The 13,241-nt window shown below is 33.2% G+C and overlaps 2 protein-coding genes across 2 annotated transcripts; one reads left to right on the forward strand and one right to left on the reverse strand.

The window, feature by feature from the left end:
- Nucleotides 1-341: 341 nt before the first annotated feature.
- Nucleotides 342-1,739, reverse strand: LOC146911112 (uncharacterized). Its single transcript, XM_085727062.1, has one exon. It carries the CDS (start codon nucleotides 1,429-1,431, stop codon nucleotides 475-477), a length of 957 nt encoding a protein of 318 aa, XP_085583188.1. The 5' UTR covers nucleotides 1,432-1,739; the 3' UTR covers nucleotides 342-474.
- Nucleotides 1,740-9,616: 7,877 nt separating this feature from the next.
- LOC146911113 (uncharacterized) lies at nucleotides 9,617-11,671 on the forward strand. Its single transcript, XM_085730815.1, has 3 exons — nucleotides 9,617-9,868; nucleotides 10,003-10,140; nucleotides 10,970-11,671. Exons 1-3 carry the CDS (start codon nucleotides 9,789-9,791, stop codon nucleotides 11,547-11,549), a joined length of 798 nt encoding a protein of 265 aa, XP_085586941.1. The 5' UTR covers nucleotides 9,617-9,788; the 3' UTR covers nucleotides 11,550-11,671.
- Nucleotides 11,672-13,241: the final 1,570 nt, after the last annotated feature.

Below are 13,241 nucleotides of genomic sequence, written 5' to 3' on the forward strand. Positions count from 1 at the left end.
AAGACGAGGATTTCTCTCTCTTTTGCTCCTATCCCCTCCCACCAAAGTCCCTTTTATAAAATCATATACTTTGTGTATGGGTTGTTATTTTTTCTTTTGACTGGGTGCATGTATTTTTTAATTTTTTTTTGACAAAAACTGGGTGTATGTATTGTAAATCGTAAATGCAAATATTTCCGTATAAAACCTTTTTTTTTAGAGGATTTCCGTATAAAACTTGTCAATATAGTATTGAATCCAACTTTATTATAATTTTGAGAAGTTATAGATGCAATATGGTAATGCTAATATTTCTGGCCACAGAGGAGAAAGAAAAAATTGGAGAGTGGGGAAAAAATAAATAAGGAGAAAAGAATAAAAATACAATTAGACCATTGGAGTTTTAATGTCCATTGCAGTCTTACTCCAAATATTGATTTTTGAAGTTATGCATAGAGTATACAAGATTTACAAAATGTAGAATAAAAAAATGATTTATACTTTGTCATCATTCTCACTAGGTTCCACCATAGAAACCCCCATTTCCCTTCTACAAGGACAAATCATTGCCAAAATCCACATAAGACCCTTTACAACCTTTACAATCCCAATTATTACAGTTAAATAATACAAACACCACCCAACAAAATCATTAATTCCAACATCCATCAATTGATCTTTCTTTGCCTCACTCATAACCACCAAATTCTCAACATCATCCCTCAATTTCCACCACCATAAAATTCCTAAACACACAGCCACACCCAATTTCTCAACCCATCTTTCTTTCCTAATTACACCCCCAAAAACCGTGTCATCAACCACTGGCTTTACAACCATTCTACACCAAACTCTTGTTGTTTCATGCAATCCCAATAAAAATACCACTCTGCTCAAGAAACTCCTTTCAACACCAAAACTAGACGATTCAGAATCATATAAACCAACCAAAATGCTTCCTTCAATTCCTAAACCAACACAAACTTGGAAAACACAAAGGAGAATCCATGCAATATAAAGACGAGGTCGAACAATGCTGCTTGAACATGATGATGTTGATGAATTATTACTCAAATTTATAATTTTGTTGGTTAAGGCATGGATCAATGAAGATATGCTTATAATGAATACTAGAAAGTAGAGAATAAAAGGGTTTATATGAAGGGCAAGTTTTAAAATATAGGAAAAGTTTTGTGGTGATAAGTAATAATATTTTTGATGCCAAATATTAATGCGTTGAAGATAGTATTGAATTTCGGAGAGTTTAGCTAGGAGAAGAAATGAGAGGGGTAAGAAGAGGCTTAGAAGTGTGTGTGTGAAGAAGTAAAATATTTCTCTTGGTGTTATTGAAGATGCAAACAAATGGAAGAGATTTTTGGTTTTGTGTTCCAAACCCATTTGTCTTGATATGGTTCTATTATCTATGTGACAAATTAACATGTATGTATACATAGGATTTATTAAGAAGACACTTGAAGTTCAACGTTGAAGGTTTCTCTGTATATATGTGACTTAACAACTAGTTGCCGGAAAAGGGTATTTGAAGGTGGTTGCCACGTCCCTTAGTTAAGGTTTTGTTTTTAGGACGTGGTCTTTGAATCTTAAGCTACCAATATATGTGTGTGTGTCCACGAATATATATACTAATTGAATTTTATATATATATATTGTATCAAGTTTGTTAATTCTCATTTTTATCTTTTGCGCGTTAGTTTGGTACAAATACAATGGAAGGTATATTTACATATAGTTTCTTATTGCTGTTTTGGCTGCAAATTTGGCAGATCAGGAGAACAATTTAGCCACATCCACAGTTCATCTTTTGGGTGTTTTGAATACTATAATATAATATATTTTTCAATATAGAATAATTAGAAGATGGATCCTTATTCCATAATTAATAAGTAGGGGTGTTCATATCCAAACTAATCTAATAAAAACTATAAATCCATAAAGAAAACAACTATAGAAAACCAAAATTTAATACTATTGGATCGTCTTTTGTGAAATTGCTTGGATTAAATTTTGAATTGTTTTTTACTTTAAAATCAAATCAAACAGAACTTAACTAGATATGTAATTTTTAATATTTATTTATTTTATTATCAGTTTGAAATATAGTAACTTTTTAGCTGTTTTTAGTTTTCCTATAATATTTGTTAGTTTGATTTTGTTTTTGAACAATATTTATTGGTTTAATATGTAATATGATTTTTGCTATTTAATATGTTTCAAATATAATTGTTGTTTGTTAAAATATTCCGTAATATTAATTTTTAGTATATTATATTTGATATATGTTATTTTTTTTTTTTTTGACAGTTTGATATATGTTAATGTTATTCGACAAAAAACTACTTTGACATGATATTAATATATAACTATGTGTCGATTGAAAACTAAAAGAATTAATCCAATCCAAACCGAACTTCACAAAATTGGAACATACTTTTTGAAGAAGCAATTCAAATCGAATTACATGCTATTTTTAATCTTTGATTCAAATGATTTTTTGTTTTAAAACCCATCCAAACACCCACACCCATAATATGAAGAATAAACTTAAATAAAAATAATATGTTACATATTTTTTAAGTTAGTCCATAATTTCATAGATTTCTAGTTTAAGAAGAGGAGGAGGCACTTCAATATTGATGTAAATAGGGTGGTGATTGATTTACAACTACAAGAAACTTAATGAAAAAAGTCATTTGTTAACCTTACATGGATATGTATATATACCATACGACTGAAACTCTTGGGATGGAGATTGAGTGTCAGCAGCAGTAGCTATCTCATGTCTCTTGAAGTTTTAACTACCAGCAGCTGATGATAAATTTTGAATGGTGGGGAGTTGGTGTAAAACAAAGGTGGAGAGTCCTTTGTTGGGGTAGAATGGTAGATTATTTATTTTTCTTTCTATTTTTAGGTCGATTTTCTTTTTCTTTCTTCTCATCTTTTTTCCTTTGTTGTCAAAAACATATAGATTGCTCAATCATTTTAAGAGGCTTAGAGCCCAAGAATACAACCTCTTTCCGGTCTATCTAAAGTAGCCGGCCCAAAAATATTTCATCATGAAGAATTCCTTTGCCAAATGGCTGGACAAAAAAATTAAGAGACATAAGTAAGTAAGTAAATAAATAAATAAATAGGTTATGGTAGAACAACAATTAGTAAAAGAAGAATAATGAAATGAAACATATATGACAAAAATGAAACATGATCGGGTTTTCTACGTTATTCGGCGGTTTAACGTGTTTATCTCTTACAACTACAAAACAACTAAATTAGAGGTTACAATGTTACAAATATAAATAATACGAATTTTGCTCTCCACCCAGCACGTTTTGCTCCCACCCTGCAGCCCTTCCATATTTACCCTTGCGCATGTTAACTAACGCAAGTGTAATACTATGCGTTAGTTAACATGTGTTGCGCAACTTAAGTAACGCAAGTGTTAAACACTGCGTGAGTTAACTTGCGTACTCATTAATACTGCGTGAGTTAACTCACGCACCCAAATTGTACATGCGTGAGTTAACTCACGCACACTCTGTGCATACAACCAGAAGAGGCAGAAACCTCTTTTTTCCCTGTTTTTTCAATCATTCTTTCATACATTCATTCAAGAACAGAATTTTCATCATTCATTCAATAATACATTCAATCAACATCAACTCATAATTATATTACGAAAAATAACGGGATAAAATAACGCAATATAACAAAATTACCTTGAAAAAAAAATTTTATTCGAAGTAGAAATTCGAAATCTTTTGTTCCATCACAGAAAATTATTTGATTCTTTTCATTTCAAATAATTTTCTGTGATACATTAGAAATATAGGATTGAATGTGCTTTTAGGAAGCATTCAATTCATCCCTTTAAATGCAGTCATTTGATTTGGTAATAAAGTATAATAAATAGAAAAAAATGAATGACCTGATTAAATGACTTAACTAACGCCGCGCAAGTTAACTTGCGCAACGTATGTTAAGTCACGCATAAAATATACCTTGCGCAAGTTAAGGTGCGCAGCGTGACTTAACTTGCGCAGGGGTAAAAATGGAATGGCTGCAGGGTGCGAGTGATTTGTGCTGGGTGGAGAGCAAAATTCAAATAATACTACAGTTTAGATTACAGCAATATCTCTGAATCAGACTATCGCCCCATAACAAACAGTTGGGCCAAACACAAGGGCAAGAGCGAAGGGAACTTCACAAGAATTATGCTCTTTACCCAAACTGTTTTGCTCATTCCCAAAGTAAATTATCTTTTTACCCTTATGCAACTTAACATGCGCTGGTACAAAATGGTATGTGACTTAACGCAAGTAGCGTGACTTAACTTACGCTAGTGCAAACCAAACGCAACTTAAGTCACGCTAGTTCACCAAAACATACTTTGTGTAGCGTGAGTTAAGTCACGCTAGTTTTAACACTAGCGTGAGTTAACTCACGCTGGTGCTGGTGCTATGCACGCTGCAGATCAGACTGGTAGTGGCAGTAGCAGTAGCTGCTGCCTTTGTTCCTTCATTCCCTGTTTAGTGAACATGCAATTATTCAATAATAATTTTGGTACAACCATTCATTGATTCAACCAGAACGAATAATTTAGAGAACGAATAATTTTAGAAACACAATTTTTACAAAAAATAACGTAAATGTCATAAATAAACCCAACCGTGCAAATGTAAAAGTAGTACAACCAAAATGTCAAGAAAATACTACAAACATCCAAAAAGTCATAAAAAAACAAGTCATAAACTAAAGACCCTACTGCTGCTCCTGCGGACTCCTAGACCTCCTGCTCGGAACCGGTTGCTGCTCAAACATGCTATAATCGGTACGGAGGCCCTCCAAAATGCCGAAGAAGAGTGGATAACCACCTCCGGAATTTGCATCGCATGCTCCACTTTGCCTCTGATGTTGCTGATGACCTACAATGGATCGGGAGGATGTCTGGCCGACTCCTGGTCAACAATAATATCCTGGTAGATAGGTCTCGACATGACAATGTCAGGCTCTGAAGCAGGGTTGACGACGAGAGGATGTGATACACGGTAGAACCACCTAATGTACCTATCTGAATGCTTCTAAGAAGGCAGCAGGCACATCTGCTGGGGCAAGATGCATAACCGTAGTAGGAGGTCGGGGAACCCTCTGAACATGTCCGTACTGCCTCAACACCCGCTCCGGCAAGTGACGCACCATCCTCTGTCTGCCGGCCATGATCCATCTGGAGTACCAGCACGCGTCCTGAAAAGGCGTCACGTCTCGTCGGTGCTCGTACGGCCTCCAGGTGACATGACAATGCTCCATCGAATCCAACAAGCATCTGAAATGGTCAGCATGTTTAAACCCCCTTTGAGGTTTCCATCTACCCACATATGGGTTCTCCCGGTCGTAATCTGGGTATCTCGACCTCGGAACCACATGTCTGAAGTGACCTATAACCCATCCCTGCAAAAACAAAGAGATAAATCTATATCAGCACACGAGTGTCATATAAGAAACTATACATTTACGTTTAACTTAAAAAAAGAAGAAAAAATATATTACGACAAGCAAGCTCATGTAACCACCAACTGAGCCAACATTTGAGTCTGAGATTCAGCTGCTCATACAAGAAAGCAAGTCCCATCGCGCCCCATGACCACATGCCTATGTTAGACAAATCCCGAATCGCAAGCATCCACAGCAGCTAATGGTTTTGCTGTTCTTGACGACAAAAAGGATGTAGCCAAGCAAGAGCAGCAAGAACGCCTTGACACAGGTGGGCCTAATACGACTCAGCTCCTGCTCCTCCTCCTCTGATAAATCCTCCCCCAGCAAATGGTTACACCTGTTCAACAGGTGGTCATAACGGTCTTTCAGGGCCGTGTAAGAGACAGAGGCACCAAAATCAGTCACCTGCCCAACCGCATCCTTCACCGGAAACAAAAGGTGAGTGACCAACAGATCTACAGCATGGTCATGATCTAAATCCTCCTCCTGAATGAGTCGTCCAGCGACGGGGATGCCTAGGAGACAAGCAACATCATCCAATGTGATGGTCAGTCATCCAGTGGGATGCCTAGGAGACAAGCAACATCATCTAGAAGGAGGGGCCTTAAACCCGATCTATCAACCGGTTCCCATAACTAAGGGTTATCATCTACCGGCAACAGAAGGGACAAAACAGAAAGCTTCAGTTTCCTCCCGTGCGAGATGTCAGTCATCTTACGATCTGCTTGCAACTGAAATACAAAAAAACAAATTAAATTAGTAAAATAAACATGACATAATAATAAACTATAAATATTCTACGTAAAATAAACATGACATAATAATAAACTATATATATTCTACGTAAAATAAACATGACATAATAAACTATAAATATTCTGTCCTCGTGAGCTTAGCTCAATTGGTTGGGATAATGCATAAAATATGCAAGGTCCGGGGTTCAAACCCCGGCCACTACCAAAAAGGGTTCAAACCCCGGTCACTACCAAAAAAACTATAAATATTCTACGTAAAATAAACATGACATAATAATAAACTATATATATTATATGTAAAATAAACTATATATATTCTACGTTAAAAATAAATCAATTATACTTAAAATTTTATGTTAATTGATGTTTTATTATAAATATATGTCATTTATGTGTAACTTACGTATTTTTGAAGTCAATTTTAAATTTTTACTGGTTCATACAAGTGTATGAGTCAATTTTACGTGTCAAATCTACCTACCTTTTTTCAGGTCTACGTACGAGTTTGACAAGTTTCTTAATAACTAGACTCTAACCCGTGCAATGCACGGGTTTTGTATATAAATATTATATTGATTGTACATTCAATACTATCCTATGAAACGACTGCAAAAAACAACAACAAAAAATGCAAAAATTACACTAATTTAAATTATTAAATTTATTTTCTTACCAAATAATATTACCAGGTTGTGTTCTTGAATTTCTTTTTTCTCAATCTTCATATTCGATTACATTCATGTTAAAAGAACAACTAAAATAAACAAATTGAAAATAGTAAACATTTTTGAAAAGTCAGAGGGAGAAATCAAAGTAATGTTATAATCTAGTGTAGTGATTTTTGCAAATAAAAAGTCAGAATAAATAACTTCAAGTAATAATATATGAGAAACAAAGAGGCTGACAAAATTATCATCGGAATCAGTCAAATTATCAACAATTTTAAAAATACAACTTTAATATCGTAACACGTAGTAAGCATACACCAAGAAACTGATCCTAACCGCAAGGGCATTTAATACTATAAAAATGAAAAGGAAAATGAACTTTTATGTGGTAACTGAAATAAGAAGAAATATGAAAAGGAACTTTTATGTGGTAAACGACAGAAAATAATAACAACAACAAAAAAAAAAAAAAATAATAATAATAATAAATACTGCCATCAATAAAGGAACCATTAAAAATGAAAAGAAATTGTCATGAGAAAAGGAACCGCTAGGGCGTTTGCGTCTTTAAAAAAATGTTTTACTACTGTGGTATATCAATTTTGGAAGCAACAATATTTCAATCAAAAAGGAAGTGACTTAGTGGGGAGAGTTGTAAAGTGTAGCCAAGAGGTACCTGTAGCCAAGAGGTACCTGGTTCGAATCCTTGAAAAACCTTTTTTTTCATAAAAAATATTTAGATCCACCAAAAAGGGTGGGATTAGGGTTAGGTCATACTTAGGGATGGGAATAGGCCAGGCCAGGCCAGGCTTTGATAGGCCTGAGCCTGGCCTACGAAAAAATTTACAGGCCTAAGCCTGGCCTATGGCCTATCATAGGCCGTTTTTCTTGGCCTGGCCTGGCCTATTTAAAAGCCTGGACTGGCCTGAAAGCCTACTTACAGGCCTACTTTATATTAAGGCCATCAAATAGTTCATTTAGCCTACTAAATAAGCTAAACAAGCCTTAAAGCCTACTTAAAAGCCTATTTAACTACAAGTAAATTTTAACTAGATTAAAGCCTACTTAAAAGTCTATAACAACAAAGCCTATTATGGGACTACTAGATAGAGAAAAAGATATTTATATTTTTAATATATGCAATTATTTTAATATAAAAAAACATTTTTTAATAAATAGTATTAATAGGCCAGCCTATTAGGCTTAACAGGCTTTTCTGGAAGCCTAAGCCTGGCCTATTTAACTAAACAGGCTTTTTAAAAAGCCTAAGCCTAGGCCTATCTACTAAACAGGCCAGGCCAGGCCAGGCCAAAACAGGCCAGGCCGTAGGCCCCTGTAGGCCGGCCTGGCCTATTCCCAACCCTAGTCATACTGTCTAACATTTATATATATTAAGATTAAGATATTTGATAAGTTTGCTTTGTACCAAAAAAGTTTGCTTTGTACCAAAAAAAAAGTTTGATTTGCTCTGGGAAGAATAGGAAAAAGAGAAATGATATTTTGACAACCAATTTTTGACAACTTTTGAACAACTTTCTCTCTCATACTCACATGATGTTGTTATCGTCTCTCTTCCTTTTTCTCTCTCCATTGTTTTTGACCAATAAGAAGTGAGAAAAACAAGATTGTCAACAAAGTTGTCATCATCTCCTCTAAAATGAGATTTCAATGTATTGTTGCTCCTCTTCTCCTCTAAAATGAGATTTCAATGTTTGTTTGATTTCATGTAGGAATACGTAATCCACGTGGCAGCATTGCATTATACAGTGAAATGATGGCCCTGGCCCACCCTTTGTGCAGCTATCACCGAAAATATCTCATTATTTATGGCTTTTTTTTTTTGGGATCTGATTATTTATGGCTGTGATGCTTATATTCATATTCTTTTTTTAAGGGATATTCATATTTTTATAAATATAATTTTTTTCTTCATAAATACATTTATTTTTGATTTAAAATATACATTATTGGTGCTAATTTTGTTATACATACATCAAATCACGTCATTATCTAGATATTTTAAAATAATAAAATAATGAAAAATTATTTGATGCTCTTGAGCTTTATTAATATGATACTTAAAATTATCCTCATCATCCAATTGTTTAATGTCATGTTATTTTTTCTATATTTTATTATTTTAAAGTAAATTTAATTTTTAATTTATTTTACCTTAGTGTATTAGCACTTGAAGAAACTCTAGTCACCAAAATATTATTGTAAAAGACAAACAAACGAAGTTGTTTATAGTTTAGGTGGCTTTGTCGAAAATTAGATTCTACATTTATTCCAACATTTCACAATGTATCAAATCTTCTTTAAAAAAAATGTATTAAATCTATTATTATAAATGAAATGCATTATGCCTATTCTTGTAAAAAAAAAAGGAAAATTTTATCCTAAAACAAAATAAAATGATATTGTGATGTGATTTGATTAGTTGTACGTGTAAAAAAATTGCACTGTGAGTAGCAATTAGCCACCTTATTTTTATAATGTATAGGTGAAGTATTTAAAATACAATATCCAAAATTTATTAAGCATAAGTAGATAAGTTAAAGAAGTGATTGATAATAACGTATAAATGTGATTGATGGTATTATTATATTGCAATTTGCAAGGTGGGGTTGCTGGGGGCTGGTGGCATTGATACGTGCATAGTTGTTCCCTGCTTTTATATTAAATGAATGAAAAGAAAAGAGAGACATAACAACTTGCTCACTTAATTTGCCATTATCTATTCATTCTCCTTCTCCCTCCCTAGCTACTCTATTAATTATTTCTCTATCTAATATATTTAACTTCATATTTTCCTCTTAAATCTAAAAATCTCAGATCACAATTGCAGCAGCAAGAAATCATTGAATTTAAGGTGGCTATGGACAGTAATGCCTCCCCCAAACTTGAGTCAGAAACATCTTTAGAGCTCAAACCAGAATCTCAAGTATCTAAGAAACGGTGAGTTTTGCTTAGAACATAGAGTTCTGATATTTGGTTTGGTTACAAGCATGTTTTTAAATTTTATAATTTTTGGTAAAGTAGTGATGTTTCTAGCTAGCTTGCATGTTTTATATATGTTGTGCATGTCTCAGGAAAATGGTTGAGAAAACGGTTGTGACTGTGAGGATTGGAGAGAATGTTAGCAAGGTGAAGAATGAAGGACTTCCTTCAGATTTTTGGTCTTGGAGGAAATATGGACAAAAACCAATCAAAGGCTCTCCATATCCAAGGTGTGCATTCTTTCCACTAGATATGATAATCATCATGATGATGTTCATTAATTGAATCACATATATGGACACCGAAGACGACACTGACACTAACATTTACAAACATCGTTCATAATTTAAGAAAATTAAAATGATTGAATGTCACTACATGTGTTGGTGGTATGTCAGTGACGGTGTCGGTCGGACACCGGACATTCATTTAATCTGAAGTGCGATGCTTGTTTTTATGAACTTTCATATATTATGATGTGATAATTTGTTCTTTTTTTTATGAACAAAATAACAAAAATGATCGATTTATTGCCTCATATCTCTTTTTAGTTACAACTATTCATAGAAATATATTCTGACAGAATCAATAGGGGTATATTAATTTATCCAACTAGAGTCACTGAACCTGTGGTCCAAGTGGCAAGAGAATCCAAAGAGGTTTCTTAATGTGACTCAAATACAAAACAAACTGATTCATTCAGCTTATACACAATACTAATACAAGCTTGGTCACAAAAATACAAAACAAACTGTTTCAAATACACAGTTAATATACATGCTAAATTTAAGCCATGTCTTGATATAAGGACAATTACTCATAGAAATTGGCCTTAGAGATGTTTTAAGATCTTGCATGTAAGACAGCATTCTTGTAATTAGAACATTTCCAACTCAAGTTTTTATGATATTTTGTATAAGAACCACATGTGGTTATATTCAAAAATTTCATTTTCTCAAATTAATATTGGTGTCGAGACTTGTCAATATTAGTATCGTGTCCGGTGTTTGTGTTAGCACTTCCTATTGCAGTTTGTTTAATGTTGGTACAAATCTACAGGGGATATTATAGGTGCAGCACATGCAAGGGCTGTTCAGCCAAAAAACAAGTAGAGAGAAGCAGCACAGATGCTTCATTGCTCATCATCACCTATACTTCAACACATAACCATCCAGATCCCACAGCCCTCTCCTCCTCCACCACAAATTTAGCTCAACGACCAAAAGAATCCGAAACCGAAACAACCAAAGATCTCCCAGTTACTTCTAAGGAAGAAAACCAAGAACAGAAACAGATAGAAGAGGAAATTAACAGTAATAAGAGCACTGTGAGTAGTGATCAAGTTACAAATGAAGAAAATTTTCATTACTTACAATCTCCAACACACTGCTCAGAGGACATCATTATAGACCAAGAAGATCCTTTCAAAGTAAATATGGAAAAAAGCCACATTGACAAAATAGATCTTCTCTTAGAGGAAGAGCCACTCTGCTATGCACAGTTAAAGAATTTGTCAGCATCTAAATCAGAAGAACTTGATTTTTTCGATGAACTTGAGGAGTTACCTATGTCTTCATCTATTTTGCACTTTACGAGGAGCATTTTTTCTGATGAAAGGATTCCTGTTGCCCCTTCTTGATTGATTCAAGTGTATTTTTTATGTGTCTGTTGTCTAGAAGAATGTAACAAAAATGTATTGTTCATATATGGCATGCTACAAACATCCCACATATCAATTTCAGGTAGCTTTTAAATTTGGCATCTTTCTATTTCCCTCCTTTATTTATATATCCATCCCATACCGACACGCAATACTACGTTATACTTACACACAATATATGCGCTAAGTTAAGATTTTTTATGTCTCCACAGTTGTAATGCAACAGCAGTTGAGATTATATCATACACACCTGTGATTATCAATAATATTAAAATTATGAGGTAACTGCGCCTGCAATTTAAAGTTTTGCAATGGATAGTCCATACACATGAATGCGTGTAGTTCGAAGCTATGCCGTGGTGAGAAGAAATTAGTGGTAGACAAAGGGTGCGTTTGTTTCAGCTTTAAAAAAAATAGATTTTATGTTAAAAGAATCTAGAGATTTTTTTTTAGAGATTTTAAAAAAAATCTGAAGTTATTTTTGTTTGTCTACTACCCATAAAAATCCATTTTTTCTAAAAAATGAGTTTTAACTTGTACATGCGTTACCTCCTTGTTGTTGAAAAAAAATAGATTTTGAGAAAAGCTAATCCTAGGGTGCGTTTGTTTTGGATTTTTTCCAAAAAAAATCTATTTTTTCCTTAAAAAAAATCATTTTTTTCATTTTTAAGTGTTTGTTTTGGATTTTTAGAAAAATCATTTTATCAAAAAAATCTATTTTGATCCTAAAATGAAAAGCTATTAGGATTAGCTTTTCTCAAAATCTATTTTTTTTCAACAACAAGGAGGTAACGCATGTACAAGTTAAAACTCATTTTTTAGAAAAAATGGATTTTTATGGGTAGTAGACAAACAAAAATAACTTCAGATTTTTTTTAAAATCTCTAAAAAAAAATCTCTAGATTCTTTTAACATAAAATCTATTTTTTTTAAAGCTGAAACAAACGCACCCCTAATAGCTTTTCATTTTAGGATCAAAATAGATTTTTTTGATAAAATGATTTTTCTAAAAATCCAAAACAAACACTTAAAAATGAAAAAAATGATTTTTTTTAAGGAAAAAATAGATTTTTTTTGGAAAAAATCCAAAACAAACGCACCCAAAATCAATCTTTTGAGAAATCTTGAATGATTGCGTGTAACTTTTGAATGATGTTTCACAATCAATGGTTTATATCGAATTTGTGTAGGTCTAAGTGATAAACGCCTAGAGTCTTTTAAACGTCTGATCAGAAATTCGATCTTTGATTCTTATAAATAAAAATTTATGCATTGAGAATACATTAAAAACTAAAAAATCTGTAATATACATTTATTTTGGTGCTCTCATATAAAAAGTTAATTCAAATGGTAGAGAATCATTTTAAACTAGATCATAACTAGGCTGATATAGTATATTTTTTTTTCTAGTAAAAGATACCACGAGGTTCACGCGTTTTAGTGCTTTGTATTCACATTTACATTTTGCAGCACTCAGTAGAACGAGGTTTTACTTTTCTTGGGTGCCTCATATGATGGATGAAGGAGAAAGTGTTGCATTTTTTTGGCAATCGTGACATGTTTTGTTTATATATTTTGCTGTCATGATTCTTGAGTTGAGTGCTCACCTTTGTTGCCATTATCGTAAATGTATGGAGCAACATAGATAAAGCTTTGAAAAAGTCTATGCCA

Source organism: Medicago sativa, chromosome 7, assembly GCF_051527215.1.
Source record: "Medicago sativa cultivar Bolivia chromosome 7, Bolivia_mono, whole genome shotgun sequence".
In the NCBI taxonomy this organism is placed as follows: Eukaryota; Viridiplantae; Streptophyta; class Magnoliopsida; order Fabales; family Fabaceae; genus Medicago; species Medicago sativa.

Bases quoted from the DNA above. Each gene is read 5' to 3' on its own strand.
- LOC146911112 (XM_085727062.1), bottom strand. From the start codon at position 1,431: ATGTATACATACATGTTAATTTGTCACATAGATAATAGAACCATATCA.
- LOC146911113 (XM_085730815.1), top strand. From the start codon at position 9,789: ATGGACAGTAATGCCTCCCCCAAACTTGAGTCAGAAACATCTTTAGAG. The intron at 9,869-10,002 runs GTGAGTTTTGCT...TGCATGTCTCAG, and splicing joins TCTCAAGTATCTAAGAAACG to GAAAATGGTTGAGAAAACGG. The intron at 10,141-10,969 runs GTGTGCATTCTT...ACAAATCTACAG, and splicing joins AAAGGCTCTCCATATCCAAG to GGGATATTATAGGTGCAGCA.